Source organism: Jaculus jaculus, chromosome 6, assembly GCF_020740685.1.
Source record: "Jaculus jaculus isolate mJacJac1 chromosome 6, mJacJac1.mat.Y.cur, whole genome shotgun sequence".
NCBI classification, from domain to species: domain Eukaryota; kingdom Metazoa; phylum Chordata; class Mammalia; order Rodentia; family Dipodidae; genus Jaculus; species Jaculus jaculus.
In genome coordinates, this window is record NC_059107.1 from 3,993,403 (window position 1) to 4,016,544 (window position 23,142).

A 23,142-nucleotide genomic window follows, 5' to 3' on the forward strand; every position below is an offset into this window, starting at 1 on the left:
GCGTGGCGCACGCTTGTCCATCGGGGCGCCCGGCGAGGCTGACACCTAAGGGTTCAAGGCCAGCTTGGCCAACAGAGTCGAAAGACCAAAACGTTAAAAGAACTAAACAAAAGGGAGGAAGGAGAGAGGTCACTCCAAACCCTTTTGCTGTACCTCCTAATATCCGGCCATTTAGGGCAAACCATAAGTTAGAAGTAAAAAATGACAGTGACAGACGAAACAGGGTTGTGGATTTTTTTAAGTATTTCATTTATTTATTTGAGAGAGAGGCAGATAGAGAATGGGCACGCCAGGGCTTTAGCCACTGCAAACCCCAGATGCATGTGCTACCTTGTGTAGCTGGCTTTCATAGGTCCTGGGGTATTGAACCTGGGTCCCTAGGCTTTGCAGGGAAGCGCCTTTACTAAGCCATTTATTTATTTATTGGAGAGCAACAGACACAGAAAGAGACAGAGAATGGGCGCGCCAGGGCCTCCAGCCACTGCAAAAGAACTCGAGACGCGTGCGCCCCCTTGTGCATCTGGTTAACGTGGGTCCTACGGAATCGAGCCTCGAACTGGGGTCCTTAGGCTTCCAGGCAAGCGCTTAACTGCTAAGCCATCTTCCCAGCCCGTAGCCCTTTCTTTTTCTTTTCACTTTTACCATTTTTGGGGAAGGGGGTGTTTAAGGTCGAGTCTTCCTCTAGCTCTGGCTGACCTGGAATTCACTCTGTACTCTCAGGATGGCCTCGAACTCACAGAGATCCACCTCCCTCTGGTACGGGGATTAAAGGCAAGCGCCAACATGCCCTGCTTCATTTTTTTCTTTTTCAGGGAGTAAAGGGACTCCTGTATTCACAAAGGCTTTGAACTGGCAAGGGTGATCCTGAACTTCAGATCCTTCTGACTCCACCCCCTGCACAGGACTGGGATTCTGGACAAGCACCACCACCACCATGAGTTTATGGAATGCTGGGGTTCTAGAGTTTCCTGAATGATAGATAGGCACTCTCCTAGCTAGCTACTAAAACAAACACTTTATAGATTGTTTTTAATACAATTAATAGGTTTTTGAAGAGCTTCCCCGTATAGTGTAAAAGAAAGCAAGGTATGGTGACTCACACATGTGATCTCAGTACTTGAGATGCTGACCCAGGAACATTGCCATAAGTTCAAGGCCAGGTTGGGCTACATAGTGAGTCTAGGCCAGGGCTTAAACCCTGCCACAAAAATTTAAATAGTTAGCCATGGTGGCACACATTTCTAATCCCAGCACTCGGGAACTGAGATAGGAGGATTGCTGTGAGTTTTAAGGCCAGCCAGTGCCTACAGAGTGAGTTTGAGGTCAGCCTGGGCTAGATTGAGACACTTTCATAAAAGAGGAGGTGGTTCAGTGGTTAAAAGAACTTGCTTACAAAACCTGATGCCCAGGTTCAATTCTCCACTACCCCCATAAAACCAGATGCACAAAGTGGGGCATGTGTCTGGAGTTCTTTTGCAGTGGCAGGAGGCCCTGGTGGGTCCATCCCATCCCCCATTCTCTCTGTCTCTGTCTCTCTCTCTCTCTCTCTCTGTGCCTGAAATTAATTTTTAAAATTTTTAGAAAAAAAATTTTTTGGGGGGTGCTTCGAGGTAGAGTCTTAGTCTGTCTAGGCTGACCTAGAATTCACTATGTAGTCTCAGGATGGCCTTGAACTCACGGAGATCCATGTACCTCGGCCTCCCTGAAAGCACATGCCTGTCATCTGGGAGGTGGAAGGAGGAGAATCAAGCATTGAGGATACATAGTGAGCTCCAGACCATCCCTGTCTATGTGAGACCCTGTTGCAGAGAGAAAAAGGAAAAAGGGAAGAAAGAAAAAAAAAAAAAAAGGCAGGAAGGCTGGGGAGATGGTTCGGTGGTTAAAGCGCTCGCTTAGAGGGTGACAGTTATGTCTGGGTACTCTGATCCGGGAACAACTACTGAAGTTCCCGTTCTCCACTTACTGTTGCAGCCAGTGAAGGATGATTGCACCTTTGTTGTTTTTAAAGTGCTTGCTTATAAAGACTCTCAGCCCAGATTCAATTCCCCAGCCACCCGTGAAAAGCTGAACAGGTGTTCATTTGCAGCAGCAAGAGGTCCTGGCACCCCGATACACATAAACACACATGCAAATACATACAAATGTTTAAAGATAGACATACATGTGGAGCTGGGGATGTGGCTCAGCTCTTGAGTTAAGGCCGGGGCTCAAGCCTCCGCCCACATGAACTAGACTTGGTGGTACACATCCATAACCCAGCACTGGGAAGATTTAGGCAGGAGCATTGAAAAGAGTTTTATACTAGCCTGAATGACATATCCACTACCAGGTCACCCAGGGCTTTATAACAAGACCCTGACTTTAAAAATAGGAGACACAGGCTGGAGAGATGGCTTAGTGGTTAAGGTGCTAGCCTGGGAAAATGAAAGGATCCAGAGTTGATTCACAAGGACCCACGTAAGCCAGCTGCAGGTGTCACATGCTTCTGGAGTTCATTTGCAGCAGCAAAAGGTCGTGGCTCACCCATTCTCTATCTGCCTCTTTCCCTCTCTCTCTCTCTCAAATATCAATAAAAAATAAAATATTTTTTAAAAATAGGAGACACGGACTCAAGAGATGGCTTTGTTGTTAAGGTGCATGCCTACGAAGCCTAAGGACCCTGGTTCGTTTCTCCAGGTCCCATGTGAGCCAGATGCACATGGTGGCGCATGCATCTGGAGTTTGTTTGCAGTGGCTAGAGGCCCTGGCATGCCCATTCTCTCCCTCTCCCTTTCACTCTCTCTCTCCCCCCTCCCCGTCTCTAATAAATAAATAAAAATAAAATCTTTTTAAAAAATAAAGTAACAGCTGGGCATGGTGGTGCACACCTTTAATCCCAGCATTCAGGAGGCAGAGGTAGGAGGATTGCTGTGAGTTCGAGGCTGCCCTGAGACTCCATAGTGAATTCTAGGTCAGGCTACAGTGAGACCCTACCTCAAAAACCAAAAAATAAAATAAAATAAAAATAGGAGACAGGGGCCCTGGAGAGATGGCTTAGCGGTGAAGGCATTGAAGGACCCAGGTCCCATTCCCCAGGTCCCACATAAGCCAGATGTACATGGTGGAACATGGACCTGGAGTTCATTTTCAGTGGCTAGAGGCCCTGACATTCCCATTTGCGCGCGCGCGCGCGCTCTCTCTCTCTCTCTCTCTCTCTCTCCCTGTCTCTCTCATAAATAAATATAAATCAGAAAAAAAAATTTAAATAGGAGACAGGGGCTGGAGAGATGGCTGAGCAGTTAAGGCACTTACCTTCAGAGCCTAACAACCCAGGTTTGATTCCCCAGTATCCATGTAAAGCCAGATGCACAAGTTGGCACATGCATCCGGAGTTTGTTTGCAGTAGCTAGAGGTCCTGACATGACAATTCTCTCTCTCTCTCAAATAAATAGGGCTGGAGAGATAGCTTAGCCATTAAGGCACTTGCCTGCAAAGCCAAAGGACCCAGGTTCGATTCCCCAGTACCCACGTAAGCCAGATGCACAAGGTGGTACATGCATCTGGAGTTTGTTTGCAGTGGCTGGAGGCCCTGGTGTGCCCATTCTCTCTGTGTCTGTCTTCTATCTCTCTCTGTGTCTTTCTCTTTCTTTCTCTCACACACACTAATAAATATTTAAAAAGATATTTTTAAAATAATGATCATAAGTCCAGCTTTTGTCAACCTCACACCAAAATACATCACTTATATTCTGCCCTGACCCCTAAGTTCTCATGTATATCTCATAATGTAAAATAGCATTTATAGTTCATCTTTAAGAGTCTAACCGGGCATGATGGCACACCTTCAATCCCAGCACTCAGGAGGCAGAGGTAGGAGGACTGTTGTGAGTTCAAGGCCACCCTGAGACTACAGAGTGAAGTCCAGGTCAACCTGGGCTAGAGTCAGACCCTACTGTGAAAAAAAAAAAAGTCACCAAAGTCTTAACAGTTATCACATTGCTTAAAAATTGAAATCTTAAAGGGGAAAGTACAGGAGGGAGGGGAGGAAGGGTATTACCATGGGATATTTTTTATAATCATGGAAAATGTTAATAAAAATTGTAAAAATAGGGCTGGAGAGATGGCTTAGCAGTTAAGCGCTTGCCTGTGAAGCCTAAGGACCCCGGTTCGAGGCTCGGTTCCCCAGGTCCCACGTTAGCCAGATGCACAAGGGGGCGCACGCGTCTGGAGTTCGTTTGCAGAGGCTGGAGGCCCTGGCGCGCCCATTCTCTCTCTCTCTCTCTGTCTATCTGTGTCTGTCCCTCTCAAATAAATAAATAAAAATTTTTTTAAAAAAATTGTAAAAATAAATAAATAAATTCTTCCTTCCACCAGAAAAAAAAAAATTGAAATCTTGATCCAGATATGGTGACACACGCATTTTATTCCATCACTCGGGAGACAAAGGTAGGAGGATCACCTAAGACTACTGAGGCCACCCTAAGACTACAGAGTGAATTCCAGGTCAGCCTGGGCTAGAGCGAGATCCTACCTCAAAAAACACAAACAGGGCTGGAGAGATGGCTTAGCGGTTAAGCGCTTGCCTGTGAAGCCTAAGGACCCCGGTTCGAGGCTCGGTTCCCCAGGTCCCACGTTAGCCAGATGCACAAGGGGGCGCACGCGTCTGGAGTTCGTTTGCAGAGGCTGGAAGCCCTGGCGCACCCATTCTCTCTCTCTCTCCCTCTATCTGTCTTTCTCTCTGTGTCTGTCCCTCTCAAATAAATAATAAACAAAAAAAAACACAAACAACAACAAAAAATCTCTTCTGAAACTCAAGGCAATGCCTATGAGCTCCTGTAAAAAAAAAAAAAAAAAAAAAAAAAAGTATGTTTTTTTAAGGGACACAATTCTAACATACAGTGGCACAGGGTGAATAAATATTCCCATTCTAGCAGGGAGGAGCAGGAGCAAAGGGAAAGCTGAGACCAAAGCAAGAACAAAAGCTGGCAAGGCAGACAGCAGAGCCCACAGCTCGTGCCCAGCATCCAGGGATTGCTGCAGCATCACTTGGCCCTCATGGCTTTGGTCACCATGAATATTGCTCAGACACAGAGCACTTGCTTAGCCCACACAGGCTCTGGGGGCTTAATCCCTAACACCACAAATCCCTGGTACCCCAACTTTGCAGAAAGGAAAAGACAAATGAGGAAATGATAAATGAAACATTATCACTTTTAAAAATTAGCCTGGGCTAGGCGTGGTGGCGCATGCCTTTAATCCAGAGGCAGAAGTAGGAAGATCGCCATGAGTTCGAGAGGCCACCCTGAGACAACACAGTGAATTCCAAGTCAGCCTGACCTACAGTGAGCCCCTACCTAGAAAAAAAACAAGCTGGGATTCTTAGCTCAGTTGGTCAAGTACTTTCCAAGCACACATGAAGCCCAGAACTGCATAAACTGGGCATGGCAGTTCACACTCCAAATCTAGCACTCAGGAGGTAGAGGTAGGATAGTTGTGAGTTTGAGGCCACCCTGGGGCTACAGATTAGGTTCCATGTCAGCCTGGGCCAACAATGAACATTTCTATCACCTGAAGCCTAGTGCCTTCCTGTAGTGAACCCTACATCTCACCCCATTTCAGTTCTTGGCAACCATATATCTTCTTTCTGCTCTTCAGCTTTTGCCTTTTCCAGAGTATTATTTACACTCGATCATGTAACTTTTAAGTTTCACTTGGCATAACATCTTCCGGATTCCTCTGTTCATAATTCACTGCATTTCTATTGCTGAACATATCCCATTATGAATATAAAGAGCTTGCTTTGCTGCTAACTAGCATAGGGAAATTTGAGTTGTTTCCAGTATTTTTTAATTTTTTATTTTTTGGTTTTTCGAGGTAGGGTTTCACTGTAGTCCAGGCCGACCTGGAATTCACTATGGAGTCTCAGGGTGGCCTCATCCACAGTGATCCTCCTACCTCTGCCTCCCAAGTGCTGGGATTAAGGCGTGCACCACCACGCCCGGCTTTTCAATATTTTTTAAATTATGAATAAAGCCACTTACAGTTTCATTCAGGCTATAAAATGTTCTCCACTAGAGCAATCCCAAAAGTAACATCTAGATGTAAGAGATACCAACTCACAACTATAGCTCTATAAGCATTCTGTATATTAGAAATGCTGATGAATTATTATTGATTAAATATCTAAGATATAGCAAGAATCTATACACACTTTTCTGAACACACAGATAAAAGTTATCAAATGCTAGCCTCCATAAAATGTTTCCCAGACAGCCTCAAAATGATGAAGCAAAGCTTCCTGCAATAAGACATTACCAATGACCTTGGGCTGAGGAAATGGCTCAGTGGTTAAGGCACTTGCCTGCTAAGCCTTAATGACACAGGTTCAATTCCCCAGTACCCACATAAAGCCAGATGCACAAAGTAGCGCATGCATCTGGAGTTGAGGCTCTGGTGTACCTATTCTCTCTGTCCTCTTCTCTCTGTCTCTGCTTGCAAATAAATAAAAATACTTTAAAAATAGGTGCTTGCTTGCAAAGCCTATGACTTGTGGTTCAACTCCCCCGCACCCACGTAAAGCTGGATGCAAAGTAGCACATGCATCTAGATGCCAACACACTTATGACAGTGGAAGGTAGAGCCAGGAGAACCCAAAGCTTGTGTAACATTTGTTTGTAATCTGGCAATTTGCAGCAGCAAGAGACCCTGTCTCAAAGAAAGCTGAACACAGGGATGAAGAGATGGCTCAGTTGTTAAGGCACTTGCCTGCAAAGCCTATTGACCCGAGTTTCGATTCCCCAGTACCCAAGTAAGCCAGATGCACACAGTGGCACATGCATCTGGAAGGTCTTGGTGTGCCCATCCTCTGTCTGTCTTTTTTCTATCTCTTGCTGCTTGCAAATAAATGAATAAAATATTGTAAAATATAAAAATATGGGCCAGGCGTGGTGGCGCATGCCTTTAATCCCAGCACTCAGGAGGCAGAGGTAGGAGGATCGCCATGAGTTCAAGGCCACCCTAAGACTACATAGTGAATTTGAGGTCAGTCTGGGCCAGAGTGAGACCCTACCTCGAAACCTCTTCCCCCCCAAAAAACAAGAGCTGGAGAGATTGCTTAGCAGTTAAGGCACTTGCCTGCAAGGCCAATGGATCCAGATTCAATTCCCCAGGACCCATGGAAGCCAGACACACAAGGTGGTACTTGTGTCTGGAGTTCGTTTAGAGCAGCTGAAGGCCTTGGTGCACCTCTCTTTCTCGCTTGCTGTCTATGCTCATAGAGAGAGATCATTGCTTTGACAGGGCCATCTCTCCAGCCCTGAACAGTAACTTTTTAAAACATTTTTAAATTTTTATTTATTTATTTGATAGAGAATGAGGGAGAGAGAGACAGACAGACAGAGAATCGCACCAAGGCCTCTAGCCACTGCAAACAAACTCCAGACGCATGCACCACAATGTGCATCTGGCTAATGTGGAACCTGGAGAATTGAACCTGGGTCCTTAGGCTTCGTAAGCAAGTGCCTTAACTGCTAAGCCATCTCTCCAGCCCTTGAACAATAATTTTAAACATAACAAGTGTTGCAGTTAGGTTCACATTGCTGGCAGAAATCACCCAACCTCGAAAAAAAAAAAAAAAAAAAAGTATAGAAATCACCCAACCAAGAGCAGCTTTTGGGAAAAAAGGGTTTATTTTGGCTTACAGGCTCGAGGGGAAACTCCATGATGGGAGGGGAGAACGATGGCATGAGCAGAGGGTAGACATCACCCCTTGGTTTACATCAGGCTGACAACAGGAGAGTGGGTCAAACACTGGCAAGGGGAACCTGGCTTTAACACCCATAAGCCCACTCCCAACAATACACCACCTCCAAGACGCTTTAATTCCCAAATCTCCATCAACTGGGAACCTAGCATTAAGAACACCTGTTTATGGAGGGCTCCTGGATCAAAGCACCACAAGGATGATGTCCCTTATGCACATGCAGCCACACATAAATAAAAGAAACTGACGAGGACCTGGATCTAGCTTAGGGACAGGCTCCTGCTAACACACAAAGCCCTGCTTTTCATCCACAGCACCGCAGTGACAAAACAAAGCAAACGAAACACCCTTGAAAGACCCTACCTTGAAAAACCAAAAATAACTAAGACAAAATAACCTTCTAAACTGGGTATGGTGGTATGGTACATGCCTGTCATCTCAGCACATGAGAAGCTGAAAAGGAAGATGGAGAACTGGAGGCTAGAGTGGGCTCTACATTGAAATTCTGTCTTAAAACAAAAACAATAAAAATACTGTTTTTGAGGTAGGGTCTCACTTTAGCCCAGGCTAATGTTCCTTTTGATACCTCTGACTTGGGTCACTTAGTGTTATTCATGTCACTCTTATTAGAATCCATATTATTCAGCTTCCACATACAAGGCAATTTTTCAATGACGTTCTAACAACCTCATTACGGTCACAGAATTTATCTTGCCTATTTTGAATCCTTCAACTTGATGTTATTATTTTGTTCTTGCTGCTGAATCAGGGTCTCATAGCCCAGGCTGGCTTTGAACACTCTGACTTTCCTGCCTCCACCTTCTGAGTGCTGTGATTACACACGTGCACCATCACGCCCATCTTTTTCTTCTATACTTATGGAGATGTCATACAGTCTAGCATTTGTGCCACCTAACTAACTGTATGGGTACACCTTGAAAAGAATATGTGTTTTGCTATTGTTGGGAGGAGCATTCTATAAATAGTAGACACCAAATTGATTCTGTTGTGCATGTTTTAATATTTTTTGTTTTTGGGGGGGAGCTGGAGAGAGGGCTTAGTGGCTAAGGCACTTGCCTGCAATGCCAAAGGACCCAGGTTGGATTCCCCAGAATCCAGGTAAGCCAGATGCACAAAGTGGTGCATGCATCTGGAGTTTGTCTGCAGTGGCTAGAGGCCCTAGCACACCCACTCTCTCTATTTGGCTCTTTTTCTCTATCTCTTAAATAGATACACCTGTTTCAGGATCCCTGTGAACTTAGGATCAAAGTCTGAGATGGCACATAACCGTCATCCTAGCACTTGGAAGATGGTGGCAAGGATCAGTCACGCAAGGTCATCCTCGGCTACATAGTGAGTTCTAAGCCAGCCCGAATTACATGAGACTGTCTCTGAAAACCAATCAACCAACCAAACAAAAAAAAAAGAACTCAAGGGGCTGGAGAGATGGCTTAGTGGTTAAGGCACTTGCCTGCGAAGCCAAAAGATCCAGGTTCGATTCCCCAGGACCCACATAAACCAGATGCACAAAGTGGCATATGCATCTGGATTTCATTTACAGTGGCAAGAGGCCCTGGTGTGCCCATTCATTCTCTATCTCCCTCCCCACCCCACCCCGTCTGCTTCTTTCTCCCCCTCTCAAACAAATCAAACAAAATAAAATACAACACTTTGAAATACAGCATTCAGAAGCATGTATTATATAAGGTTCAAAATAATTTTCTGAACACAAATATAAAAATAGAGCACATTTATAAACAGTAGGAAAACTTGTAAGCTTATAGTAACAGTGTATTAAATCTTACATATAAATACAACCAAGAAAGCCTTAGCCAGCTGCTACCAGCCAGCTGGAGGTCGGGTCTTCTAGTTACTGCTTACCTGTCACCACCTTGCAGCATACTCGATAAAGTATTATCTCAGTAAAAAAATCAAAACTTCATTACTATATATTCTGATGCAATTATCCTGAAAATCTTTCCCATATTTACCATGAACATATAAGGACAATGTTCATTTCACAGGAATGAAAAATAAGTTTCATCACAGAAATAGATTTACTAGTTTTTAGCTCTGATTACTCTAGAGAAATACTTTAAGATAAAAAAAAAAGTTTCATCTCTAAAATAAAAGTCTTTACATGTCTGCTATTAACACTCTATTCCTTTAGAAAGCTTTGAACTCTAGTTCTGACCAGCTAACGGCTGGCTTGAGCCCAACCTGTGCCCGCTGCGGGCTCGGGAGGAGCGGCTTATCTCCTCCTCTTCCTCGGCGGCTCATCCTCGGAGCTGCTGTCGCCACTGCTGCTGCTGCCGCTGCCGCTGGAGGAGCTCGAGTCCGAGTCCGAGTCGGAGGAGGAGGAGGAGGTCGTGGAGGAGGCTGAAGAAGAGCTGGAGGAACTCTCCTCCGAGTCACTGTCCTCTGAGGAGGAGGAGGCAGATGTGTCACTCTCTGATGACGAATCACTGGCTGAACTGTCACTGCTCGAGCTACTGGAGCTAGTTACACTCTTTGACCTAGGAGACAAAAGAAGAGCATGTTCCGAAGGTCGCCGTTCACAGCGTGCTTACAGATTCACGTCCCAAAGCAGACATCTCCAGGTTTGAGGCTTTGGGAGACACCGAAGAGTATAACCATGCTTCCTCACTTTACAAGCTTCTCTGGTTACTTCACCAATAGGCATACCTACCCTACTGTGCTATGGAGTGAAAAAGATGAGATAAATTTGCAGTATAATAGGTCTATTTGAGGCACATATAAAGCTGGTATGATGGCACACCCCATGCCAGTTCTTGAGAGACTGGGGCAGGACTATTATGAGTGTGAGGCCAACTGGGTAACATAGTGAGACTCTGTTTGATGGCTTAATGGTTAAGGCACTCGTCTGCAAAGCCAAAGGACCTCAGTTAGATTCCCCAGGACCCATGTAAGCCAGATGCACAAGGTAGCACATACGTCTAGAGTTGGTTTTCAGTGGCTGGAGGCCCTGGCACGACCATTCCCTCTCTCCATCTCTCTGTCTCTCACTCTCAAATAAATAAATTAAAATTAAAATTAAAAAAACAAGGGTGGAGAAACGGCTTACTGGTTAAGGCTCTTGCTTATGAAACCTAAGGAACCAGGTTTGATTCCTCAGTACCTGTATAAAGCACAAGGGCACATCTGGAGTTCATCTGCAGTAGCTAGAGGTCCTGGCACACCCATGCTTTCTATCTACCTCTCTAGCTCTCAAACAAATAAATAAAATATTAAAAATTTTAAAAAAGAAATTCTAAAAAAAAATCCAAAAATCCAAAACAAACACACAAAAAAAACCCTCACAAAAGAAAAGCAACATGGTAGTACACATACGTAGCCCAAGTACTTGGGAGGCTGAGGCAGGAGGATCTCTATGAGTTCAAGACAAGCCTGGGCTAGACAGTGAGATTCTGTCTCAACACCACCACAATTGAAAAAAGAGGACAAAAACAAAGCCTCCAAAAAACCCTGAAGAGTGATAAAAAAATTTTTGAGGTAGGGTCTTGCTCTAGCCCAGACTGACTTGGAATTAACTAAGAACAACAAACAAGTGACATCAGATGGAATCTGACTCCTCCTAATTACTATTACATGTGAGCTCTAGAACGCACCTAAACACCACCTACCTTTTTTTCTTGGTCTTTCTCTCTGCATTAGCTTCTCCAATGCTGATGAACACAAAGGGAGAAAAACTTCTGTTAATAGATTATACACAACTTGTCAGGCGTGGTGGTGCACACCTTTAATCCTAGCACTTGGGAGGCAGAGGTAGGAGAATTGCCGTGGGTTCAAGGCCACCATGAGACTACATAGCAAATGCCGGATCAGCCTGGACTAGAATGAAACCCTACACTGAAGAAAAAAAAAAAAAAAAAAAAAAAGTATTTATTAGACAGAGAGACAGACAGAATAGGTGTGTCCAGACCTTCTACAACTGCTAAAGAACTCCAGATGCACTGACCACTTTGTGCATCTGGCTTTATACAGATTCCAGGGAATCAAGTCAGGAATATCAGGCTTTCCAAGGAAGTGCCTTTAGTTGCTAAGCCACCGCCCCAGCTCCATACACACCTTTTTTGTTTGTTTGTTTGTTTGTTGAGGTAGGGTCTCACTCTAGCCCAGGCTGACCTGGAATTCACTATACAGTCTCAGGGTGGCCTCGAACTGGAGTCACGGCAATCATCCCACCTCTGCCTCTTGAGTGCTGGGAGAAAAGCGTGCGCCACCACGCCCAGCTTGTCTTATTTTTATTTTTTATTTTTATTTTTTTGAGGTAGGGTCTCACTCTAGCACAGGATGACCTGGAATTTACTCTGTATTCTCAGGGTAGCCTTGAATTCATGGTGATCCTCCTACCTCTGCGTCCTGAGTGCTGGGCTTTAAGGCGTGCGCCACCATGCCTAGTCCATACACATCTTTAAATAAATTTCCAATCTTCCTCTTAACCATTTCTTCTTCTAGAAAGTAACCACTATTATGAAACATTCATTACACTATTTTTCATGTTTAACATAACATAGCATATTACACACATTATTCTATATATTTCCACATTGGCTCATATTATCTAACTCAAAACATTCTGTTGTCATTTCATAGATAGTTGAGGCAATAAACCAAATAATTAAAGACTTGAGGGCTGGCAAGGTGGCTTGGTGGTTAAATGTACTTGCTGTCAAAGCCTGTTGGCGGGCTGGAGAGATGGCTTAGTGGTTAAGGTGCTTGCTTGTGAAGCCTAAGGACCCAGGTTCGAATCCCCAGAACCAACATAAGCCAGATTCACATGGTGGTGGCACATGTATATGGAGTTTGTTTTCAGTGGCTAGAGAGGCCTGGGCAGACCCATTTTAAGAAGGGGATGGTGGCACATGCCTTTAATCCCAACACTCAGGAAGCAGAGGCAGGAGGACTGCCTTAAGTTGGAGGCCACTCTGAGACTACATACTGAATTCCAAGTCAGCCTGGGCTACTGTGAAATCCTACTTTGGGGAAAAAAAAAAAAAGGCTATTGGCTTGGGTTTAATCCCTAGCCACCCACATAAAGCTAGATGGGTGCCTGTTTGCAACAGCAGGACACTAATGTGCACCCCTCCATACACACTCCTGCACATGCACAAATGAATACTTGAGGGTTTTTTTGAGGCAGGGTCTCAGGCTAGCCCAGGCTGACTTGGAACTCACTCTGTAATTCCAGGCTGGCCTTGAGCTCACAGCAAGCACCCTACCTCTGCCCACTAAGTAGTGGGATTAAAGGTATGTGCCACCATGCCCATCTTAAATACAAAGCAAGTGTGTGTGTGTGTGTGTGTGTATACACATATACATACATATATATGTATGTATGTATGTATTTATGTATTTTTGTTGTTTTGTTGTTGCTATTGTTGTTCTTTTGTTTTTCAAGGTAGGGTCTCACTCTAGGCCAGGCTGACCTGAATTCACTATGTAGTCTCAGGCTGAACTTGAACTGACGGCAATCCTCCTACCTTTGCCTTCCTAGTACTAGAATTAAAGGCATGTGCCATCATACCTGGCAAACACAGTTTTAAAAAATTAAAGCCATGGCATGGATTCAATAGGGCATGGTGCCTCACATCTTTAATTCCAGCACTTCAGAGGCAAAGATTGAGGTAAGAGGATCACCATGAGTTCAAGGCTAGCCTGGTCTACAAAAGTGAGTTCCAAGTCAGCCTAGGTTAGAATGAGATTCTGCCTGTAAGAAAAGGGCGCGGGGGGGGGGGGGTGTTGGGGGGAAGGCTGAGAGATGGCTTAGCAGTTAAGGTGCTTCCCTGAGAAGCCTTAAGACCCAGGTTTGATTCGCCAGTACCCATATAAGCCAGATGCACAAGGTGGCATATGAGTCTGTAGCCCATATGCAGTGACTAGAGGCCCTGGCATACCCATTCTTATTTTCTCTTCCTGTAATAAATAAATTAAAATAAAATTAAGCTGGGTGTGGTGGCACACGCCTTTAATCCCACCAGTTGGGAGGCAGAAGGAGGAGGGTCACCATGAGTTCAAGGCCACCCTGAGACTACATAATGAATTCCAGGTCCGCCAGGGATAGAATGAAACCTTACTTTGAAAAACCAAAAACTAAAAGAAAAAAGAAATAAAGAAAGGAAAACCAGGCTGGAGACATGGTTAAGCGCTTGCCTATGAAGCTTATTAAGGACTCTGGTTTGAGGCTCGATTCCCCAGGACCCACATAAGCCAGATGCACACGGTGGTACAGGCATCTGGAGGTCATCTGCAGTGGCTGGAGGCCCTGGCATGACCATTCTCTCTCACTGCCTCTTTCTCTTTATGTCTGTCTATTGCTCTCAAATAAGAAAAAAATAAAAAAGAAAAAAAAAAATGAGGCTGGAGAGATTGCTTAGTGGTTAAGGCACTTGCCTACAAAGCCTAAGGATCCAGGTTCAATTCTCCAGGTCCCACATAAACCAGATGCACAAGGTAGTGCATGTGTTTGGAGTTCATTTGCAGTGACTACAGGCCATGGCTCACTTGCTCTCTCTCTCTCCCTCCTCTGTCTCAAATAAATAAATAAAAATAAACCAGAAAAAAAAAAAAACTAAATAAAGTGAATAACAGAGCTGGGTGTGGTGGCGCATGCCTTTAATCCCAGCACTCAGGAGGCAGAGGTAGGAGGATCGCCATGAGTTCGAGGCCACCCTGAGACTACACAGTGAATTCCAGGTCAGCCTGGGCTACACTGAGACCCTACCTCGGAAAAAAAAAAAAAAAAGTGATTAACAGTAAAAAATAAATTCTATAAATATGTAACAAATTCCTTTTTGTATGAGATGATGTGTACACCTACCTTTGTTGTAGTAATAACCTGTTCTCCTTTTCTTTCAGAGCTTTCTTTAGCTCAGCTGTCCTCGAAGGCCTGTGGAGGTACTTTCTTTTGCCTGTGCATTCGTAAGTCCAATGTCCAAATTCCAAGCATTTCTGACATCTGACATGTTGTTTATTTGCTTCACTATAAAGCAAAAAAAAAAAAAAAAAAAAAAAAAATTCTAAAGGTTGGAGAGACAGCTCAGTGGCTAAGACACAACTACACAGTCTGACAGCCCAGGTTTGGTTCCCCAGCACCCACGTAAAGCCAGCCGGGTTTGGTTCCCCAGCACCCACGTAAAGCCAGCCGGGTTTGGTTCCCCAGTACCCACGTAAAGCCAGCTGGGTTTGGTTCCCCAGTACCCACGTAAAGCCAGCTGGGTTTGGTTCCCCAGTACCCACGTAAAGCCAGCCGGGTTTGGTTCCCCAGTACCCACGTAAAGCCAGCTGGGTTTGGTTCCCCAGTACCCACGTAAAGCCAGCTGGGTTTGGTTCCCCAGTACCCACATAAAGCCAGATGCACAAAGTGCAGCATGCGTCTAGAGCTTATCTGTAGCATTTGCAGCAGCTGGAGGCCTTGGTGTGTGCACTCTCCCTCTCTCTCAAATAAATTAATTCATTAAAGTAAAAAGAGCAGCACAGTGCCCAACACTACCTACAGAAGACCATCACAAGAGGAGGAAAAGGCCATGACATCAAAATAGAGACTGAGATAGGAGGGGCTATTATGTCGAATGCAGTTTCAAAGGGGAAAGTGGGGGTAGGGAGGGTATTATCATGGAAGTTGTTAATAAAAACTTGAAAAATAAATAAATAAATAGAGCTGGAGAGATGTCTTAGTGGTTAAGGCACTTGCTGGCAAAGCCAAAAGATCTGGGTTCGATTCCCCAGTACCCACATAAAGCCAGATGCACAAGATGGTGCATGTGTCTGGCATATATTTGCAATGGCTAGAGGCCCTGGCACACGCGTTCTCTTTGTCTCTCTCTCTCTCAAATAAATAAATAAAATATTTTTAAAAAATAAAATTTGGGCTGGAGAGATGGCTTAGCGGTTAAGCGCTTGCCTGTGAAGCCTAAGGACCCTGGTTCGAGGCTCGGTTCCCCAGGACCCACGTTAGCCAGATGCACAAGGGGGCATATGCATCTGGGGTTCATTTGCAGTGGCTGGAAGCCCTGGCGCACCCGTTCTCAATCTCTCTCTGTCTCTTTCTCTCTCTCTCTCTGTCACTCTCAAATAAATAAATAAAAAATGAACAAAAAATTTAAAAAATAAAATTAAATAAATAAATAAATAAAATTTAACCTTCCTGAAGAATATGTACCACCTGGGCTAGAGTGATACCCTGCCTTGAAAGAAGAAAAAAAATCACAAAAGAATATATAATAAAAAGTCATAGCCAGGCGTGGTGGCAAATTCCTTTGATCACAGCACTCAGGAGGCAGAGGTAGGAGGATCGGCATGAGTTTGAGGCCACCCTGGAACAAAGAGTGAGTTCCAGGCCAGCCTGAGCTAGAGTGAGACCCTACCTCTAAAAAACAAAAACAAAACAATAAAAAAGTCAAGCCTCTTCTCTTCTTTCCCCTATAAATATATACCTAAAGCTTTTGTGGTTTCCTCCAGCTTCTAAAGTCCCTTTTAGTGTGAATCCCTGGGGGACTTAAAAGTCTATAAACCCTAACAGGTTTTACCATACACATGTTTTCTTCTCAACACAACCAGAGGCTCCCAAGGGCAAGGCCTATCTCTCTTGTGTAGCTCAAGTACCAAAAATAGGCAGGCGCGCAGCAGAGCAGCTCATGTATTTAACTTTCGGATACTTGTGAAATAACTAGCGTCATTTAAATTCTAAAAATCTTTTTCTTTTTTTTTTTGAGCCAAGTGTGATGGTGCACTCAGAAATCTAAGGTTGGGTTATTGTGAGACTGAGGCCAGCCTAAGCTATAGAATGGGTTCCTTGGCTATAGGCCCTGCTTCAAATATATACACTTTTTCACTTCATATTTACAGTGGCCCTTGACTGATTTTGCCAATGCAATATTCATTTTACCTGTTGTGATCTTCCCACACAGGCAGCTCATCCTTGGTTATGGCCATCCACTCAATTGTGTGGGAAGAACAAGACCTCTGAATCCAGCATAGTTTCACAAACCCATAGGTATGGTTATGAGGCAGGATATATAAATCCAATTAGGACCAATGAAGGATGACCAAGTTGAAGCTGAGAGGACATGAAGGCTGCAGCCATCTTGTCACAGGTCCTAAGCTTAGAGCCAAAAGAACAAAATCCTAAGAGAGAAAGAGGGTGAAACGGGACCCTAGTAACCTGGTTTAGTGCTCCTACTAAGCATTAGGGTCATTCCTTCTTCACCTCAGAATCGCCTGACTTCAAAGTCTCCTCCAAGCTGCCAACTGCACTACTTTTATGCTCATGAGGCACAATGATCATCTTCCCATTCTTAAAAATTAAGTTCTGGGCTTAATCTCTCTCAAATAAATAAAATAAATATATTATGTAATATTTTATATATATAATATATATGTATATATTATATATATAAAGTTCTGTGGGCTGCAGAGATGGCTTATCAGTTAAGGCACTTGCCAGCAAAGCCAAAGAACTCAGGTTTGATTTCCCCTGTACCCACATGAAGCTGGATGAACAAGGTAGCACATGTGTCAGAAGTTCATTTGCAAGGCTGGGCGTGGTAGCACAAGCCTTTAACCCCAGCACTCGGGAGGCAGAGGTAGGAGGATCACCTGAGTTCAAGGCCACCCTGAGACTACGTAGTGAATTCCAGGTCAGCCTGAGCCAGAGTGAGACCCTACCTCAAAAAAAAAACCAAAAAAAAGAAGTTCATTTGCAGGAGCTAGAGGCCCTGGCATGTCCCTTCTCTCTCACTCAAGAAAATAGATAAGGGCTGGAGAGATGGCTTAGCAGTTAAGCGCTTGCCTATGAAGCCTAAGAACCCCGGTTCGAGGCTCAGTTCCCCAAGACCCACGTGAGCCAGATGCATGAGGGTGCGCACGCATCTGGAGTTCGTTTGCAGTGGCTAGAAGCTCTGGCGCGCCTGTTCTCTCTCTTTCTCTCTCTCTCTCTCACTCTTTCTCTCTCTGTCGCTCTCAAATAAATAAATAAACAAAAAAATTTTAAAAAAAGAAAATAGATAAAATATATCTTAAAAAAATTAACTTCTTGGACTGCAAATAGCTTAGCGGTTAACGCACTTGCTGCAAAGCCAAAGGACCCAGGTTCGATTCCCCATGACCCACATAAACCAGCTGCACAAAGTAACCTGCATCTGGAGCTCATTTGTGGCAGCTGAAGGTCCTAGCACACCCATTCTCTCTCTGCCTCTTTTTCTCCCTCAAACAAAATTAAAACAAAATATTAACTACTGGGCTAGGGATGTGTTTCAGTGGTACAGCACTTGCCTAGCATTCACAAAGCCCTGGGTTTAGAACTGGGAGCAGCTGGGGAAGAGGGTGGGTGGGTGTGTTCTTTCCAGCTTCAAAGCTGGTAGGTCAGCTACCTTTTCCTCAAATCCTCTCATGACTGGATCCTTTCTGTCCCTTGCAGTCTCTTCTAATGGCACCCCTTCAGAGATGCTTTTCCAGCTTGGTGCGGTGGCCCATGTTCTGATGACAGCCCTCAGGAGGCAGAGATAGGAGGGTCACTTTGAGCTCCAGGGCAGCCTGGTGCTAAAGAGGGAGTTCCAGGTCAGCCTGGACTACGGTAAGACCCTACTTCAAAAACACAACAGCAGCAACAAAAGTTAACAGAGATGCTTTTCCAGTCCAACCAACTTGAAGTGGGTCTTTCCCTCTTTTCAGCACAGTCTCTTTTTACTTCCTGTAGAGCTTTTTTTTTTTGTTTAACTTATTTTTGTTGTTTCTGTTTTGTTTTTGGAGGTAGGGTTTCACTCTAGTCCAGGCTGACCTGGAACTCAATATGTTAGCTCAGGGTGGCCCCGGTGGCCCTGCACTAAGGGCGATCCTCCTACCTCTGCCTCCCGAGTGCTGGGATTAAAGGCGTGCGCCACCACGCCCGGCATAAATAGTAATTGAAGGAGAGAATGAAAGACAGAAAGAAGCTAAAACCGAGAATAAACCCAGCATTTGGGAAGTTGAGGTAGAGACGATCGCCTTGAAATTCGAGGCCAGCCTGGGCTACAGAACGAGTCCTAGGGTGAGCCTGGGATGGGCTGAGATCTGACATCAAAAAAAAGTAAAGAAAACGCAAGTAGAAGCTACCTTGAGAAATGGGTGTTTCTGGGCTGGAGAGATGGGTTAGCGGTTACGGCACTTGCCCGCTGAGCCCAAGGTTCAATTCCCCAGGCCCCGCGTAAGGCCAGAAGCAGGAGGTGCATGTGTCTCGAGGGTCTGCCTGGCTAGGGGTCCCGCAGCACCCGTGCTCTCTCTCTCTCCTAACTAAAATATTAAGAAAAGAAAGAAGAGGGTGTTTCCCGGGAAGGTGATGAGAAGCAGGAGAGCCGACTGGGCCGGGGTGAAGGTGTCGGACCGGGCATCCGGGCTCCTCCTCGGCCTCCCCAGCTACGAGGCCGGGCCTCCACCACCGCGGGACCGAGCCCGGCTTCCCCTGGCGGGCGCGGGCCGTGGCACCGCGGCCGTGCGTGTTGTCACCGCATCTGAGGCTCCGGCCGCGCCCGGCAGGCACCGGCGAGCTTGAGACGCGCCAGCCTCCTGCGCCGGCCCGGACCGCGGCGGCTCGCCGGGCCGCCGACCGGTGTCTCCCCGCCCCCAGCCCGCCCGCGGCCCGGGCCGCGCCTCACTCACGCTTGTCGCCGGGCTATGAGCCGATGCATGGGAGTCGCCATCTTGGGGCGGCCGGGACGGCCGCGGGGGGTGTCGGGAAACTACCGAGGGGCGGGGCTTCTGCCGGGGCGGGCCGACGTGGGCGGGGCTTCTGCCGGGGCGGGCCGAGGTGGGCGGGGCTCCAGGGCTTCTCTCTTCTCCAGTGCAGCTCGCTTGAGTTCACAGCGAATGGGATCTGGAAAGAATATTCCCGATGGAGGGAAATATATATCTATGTGAAGACATGAGTGACATGGAATTGGGACTGTTGCAATCAGGTTCGCATTGCTGGCAGAAATCACCCAACCAAGAGCAGCTTCTGGGAAAAAGAGGTTTATTTTGGCTTACAGCTCGAGGGGAAGCTCCACCACGGCAGGGGAAAATGATGGCATGAGCAAACGGTGGACATCACCCTCTGGCCAACATAAGGTGGACCACAGCAACAGGAGGGTGTGCCAAACACTGGCATGGGGAAACTGGCTATAAAACCCGTCAGCCCGCCCCCAACAATACACTGCCTCCAGGACGCGTTAATTCCTAAATATCCATCAGCTGGGAACCTAGCATTCAGAGCACCTAAGTTTATGGGGGACACCTGAATCAAACCACCACCAGGGCAGTGTTCAGAAAATTTAAGAGTCAAAGGCAGGGCGTGGTGGTGCATGCCTTTAATCTCAGCACTCTCCAGAGACAGAGGTGGGAGGATTTCGGGGTGAGTTAGAGGCCGCCCTGAGAAGACAATGAATTCCAGGTCAGCCTCAGGGGGAAAAAGAAAGAAAGAAACCAAATACATGCCTGGGCTAATAGGTCACTGAGAAATCAAGCTGGGGCTGAGCTGAAATCCTCCTCCCCATAGACCAGCTGACAGAAAGCTGGAAAAAGCCTCACTGCATGCACCCCTATGGAGACTGAAGTCAGCAGTGAAAACAGTGGACACTGAAAGCAAGCCTTAAGTTTGCCCAGTGAGTCCAAATGACCTAACAGGTGCAATACTGGCATGTCTGTTATGGGGGGAACCAATCACTCTCTAATTAGACTGGAGGCCTGCTCCACAGGAGGGAATATAAGCCTATGGCAAGGGAAGTCTTGAGCCCTAAGATTGTAATGCCTGCTTTTGTCTGCCTAATGCATATATTAAACTCACCACACTGCCTGCTAGGCACTTTACTTAACATTCATACCAACATACTAATACTCTCACTTTTGGTTAAAGAAGCTTCTCTTTTCAGATGGCGGTGACCTCTGGGATGACTCAAAAGGCACCATAGTGCTGAGAAGAAGTGACAGAGGAGTGCTCAGCCCTGAAACATCTCTGTCATATCCTCCAAGGCTCAGGGTCTATTGCCAAAGAGGTGGCAGAAAGAATGTAAAAACCAAAGGAAGGGTAGGACTGCTTACAATGCACTCTTCCAGACAGAAATTGGCTTTGAGCTGGGTGTGGTGGCACATGCATTGAATCCCAGCTCTCGGGAGGCAGAGGTAGGAGGATTGTCAAGAGTTAGAGGCCACCCTGAGAATACAGAATGAATTCCAGGTCAGCCTGGGCTAGTGTGAGACCTTACATTGAAAAACCAAAACAAGTGTGTGTGGAGGAGAGGATGGAAATACCATGGTCTGTTGTCTATAAGTGTAGAAGTTGTCAATAAATAAATAAAAATATATATATAACAAAAAATGGGGAAAAAAGGAATGAAAGAAAACTGGGAGACTGGAGAATGAAATAGGAATAAATTCATCAGAATTTAGGCCATCAGTTGAAAGAATGGTTTTTAGCAAGCCTTATTTATTTTGATTCCTTATGTATCTCAAAAGGATTTTATACAAGGGTCCAATATGTGAGTGTGTAATTTATATATATATATATATATATATGTATATATATTCAAATAAAAGTCTACAAATATTATTAGAGGATATTTTAGCTGCATTTATATTCAGTGTCTACTCATGGAGATATTTCCTTAAAGTTAGTCTGTTTTGGTCTAGGCCTTGATATGTAGTCTAGGCTAACCTTGATCTGTATGCTGGATGAGTGATGCATGCCTATAATCCCAGCATTTAGGAGGCCACGGCAGGAGGACCAAGAGTTCTAGGGTCACCTAGGCTAAATAACCAGACCATCTCATAAAGCAAAATAGTCTTATTCCCCATTCTTTTCTCTAGCTACACTTTTCATTGTTCAATGTATTTATGGACGTGTTTCCCCATATCAGGTGTTGCAAATGTAGCCCAGGCTGGCCTTGAACTCATGCATCCACTTACAAATTCTGGGATTATAGGCATATGCCACTTTATGAGACATAGCTAATTTAAAGAGGAATGCATTATAGCAAGTGTGAGAAGGCAAGGGACAGATGAGCTGTGACAAATAGGAAGGAGGAAGCAAATGACATCATTTGGGTCGCAAATTGAGCCAGCCACACATATCTACAGATATGACAATTACTTTTCTCAGGGGCAAAATTAAAGACCAGAGAGCTGTTTCCCACTGACGCCCATAGGTTTGATGAATTGTCACATTTCATCAGAAAAACACATTAAAACTTTGGACAGGGAATTTTGCAAACTTTAATTGTAAGACTGAAAAATTAAAAATTCACATAGGGTGGCAGAAAGAATGTAAGAGCCAAAGGAAGGGTAGGACTGCTTACAACATGTTCCCCCAAGACACAAAATGGCCTGGATATCCATGACCTCACAGTGCCTGACACTACCTACACAAGACCATCATAATGGAGGAAAAGATGATAACATCAAAATAAAAGAGAGACTGATTGACAGAGGGAGGGGATATGATGGAGAATGGAGTTTCAAAGGAGAAAGTGGGGGTGGGAGGGTATTACCATGGGATATTTTTTATAATCATGGAAATTGTTAATAAAATTTGAAAAAAATTCACATAGAGGACTAGAGGGATGGTTTAGCGGTTAAGGTGCTTGCCTGCAAAGCCAAAGGACCCAGGTTCATTTCCCCAGTACCCATGTAAGCCAGATGCATAAAGTGGTGCATGCATCTGGAGTTCCTTTGCAGTTGCTGGAGGCTCTGGCATGCCCATTCTGTCTCTCTCTTTCTGTCAAATAAATAAGTAAAATGTTCAAAAAAAATTCACATAGGAACTGCAAATAACTTCTACCTGGCAAAAGTAAACATTTTGTTAGCCTTAAGAACAGACTCTTCACCAGGAGTGGTAGTGCACGTCTTTAATCCCAGCACTAGGGAGGCAGAGGTGGGAGGATCGCTGTGAGTTTGAGGCCACCCAGGGACTACATAGTGAATTCCAGGTCAGCCTGGACTAGAGAGTGAGACTCTACCTCAAAAAAATAAATAAATAAATTAAAAATAAATAAATAAATAAAAGACTTTTTATTCTAGAATATCCTGCCCAATGTATTCTGGTTTTGTAAGATGTTCCAAAGAATACGGAAGGTAAAGTCCTACAATACAGAACGTGCTTCTCTCTGGACTGAGCTACTGTGGGTCAGGATTGTTTGGTCATTGCTTTCTGGTCTATTGTGTCTTTGGTTAGAAAGCTGATTACCAAAAAGCCTACTTCTTGTTTTCTTTTGTTTCCAAGGCAGGATCTCACTGTAGCCCAGGCTAAGCTATAACTCACTCTAGTTCCAAGCTGGCCTTGAATTCACAGTGACCCTACCTCTGCTTCCTGAGTGCTGGGATTAAAGGTGTGTGCCACACCTTACCAGGTCGACTTCTTGAGAAGCGAATGATGC

General features: G+C 45.2%; 1 protein-coding gene across 4 annotated transcripts; it reads right to left on the reverse strand.

Moving 5' to 3' along the window:
- Nucleotides 1-9,418: 9,418 nt before the first annotated feature.
- On the reverse strand, nt 9,419-19,457 carry Zcchc10 (zinc finger CCHC-type containing 10). 4 transcript variants are annotated; one of them, XM_045152903.1, is made up of 6 exons: nt 19,397-19,450; nt 18,133-18,301; nt 16,650-16,860; nt 14,583-14,744; nt 11,386-11,427; nt 9,419-10,257 (listed from the first exon to the last, which is right to left on the reverse strand). In XM_045152903.1, the coding sequence occupies exons 3-6, from the start codon at nt 16,694-16,696 to the stop codon at nt 9,993-9,995; spliced, it is 516 nt and encodes a 171-aa protein (XP_045008838.1). In that variant the 5' UTR covers nt 16,697-16,860; nt 18,133-18,301; nt 19,397-19,450; the 3' UTR covers nt 9,419-9,992. The 4 variants fall into 4 exon arrangements, with proteins under 4 accessions (XP_045008838.1, XP_045008837.1, XP_045008840.1 ...); XM_045152902.1 differs by having other exon boundaries at nt 16,650-16,865; XM_045152905.1 differs by lacking the exons at nt 16,650-16,860; nt 18,133-18,301 and having other exon boundaries at nt 19,397-19,457.
- Between the last annotated feature and the right edge of the window lie 3,685 nt (nt 19,458-23,142).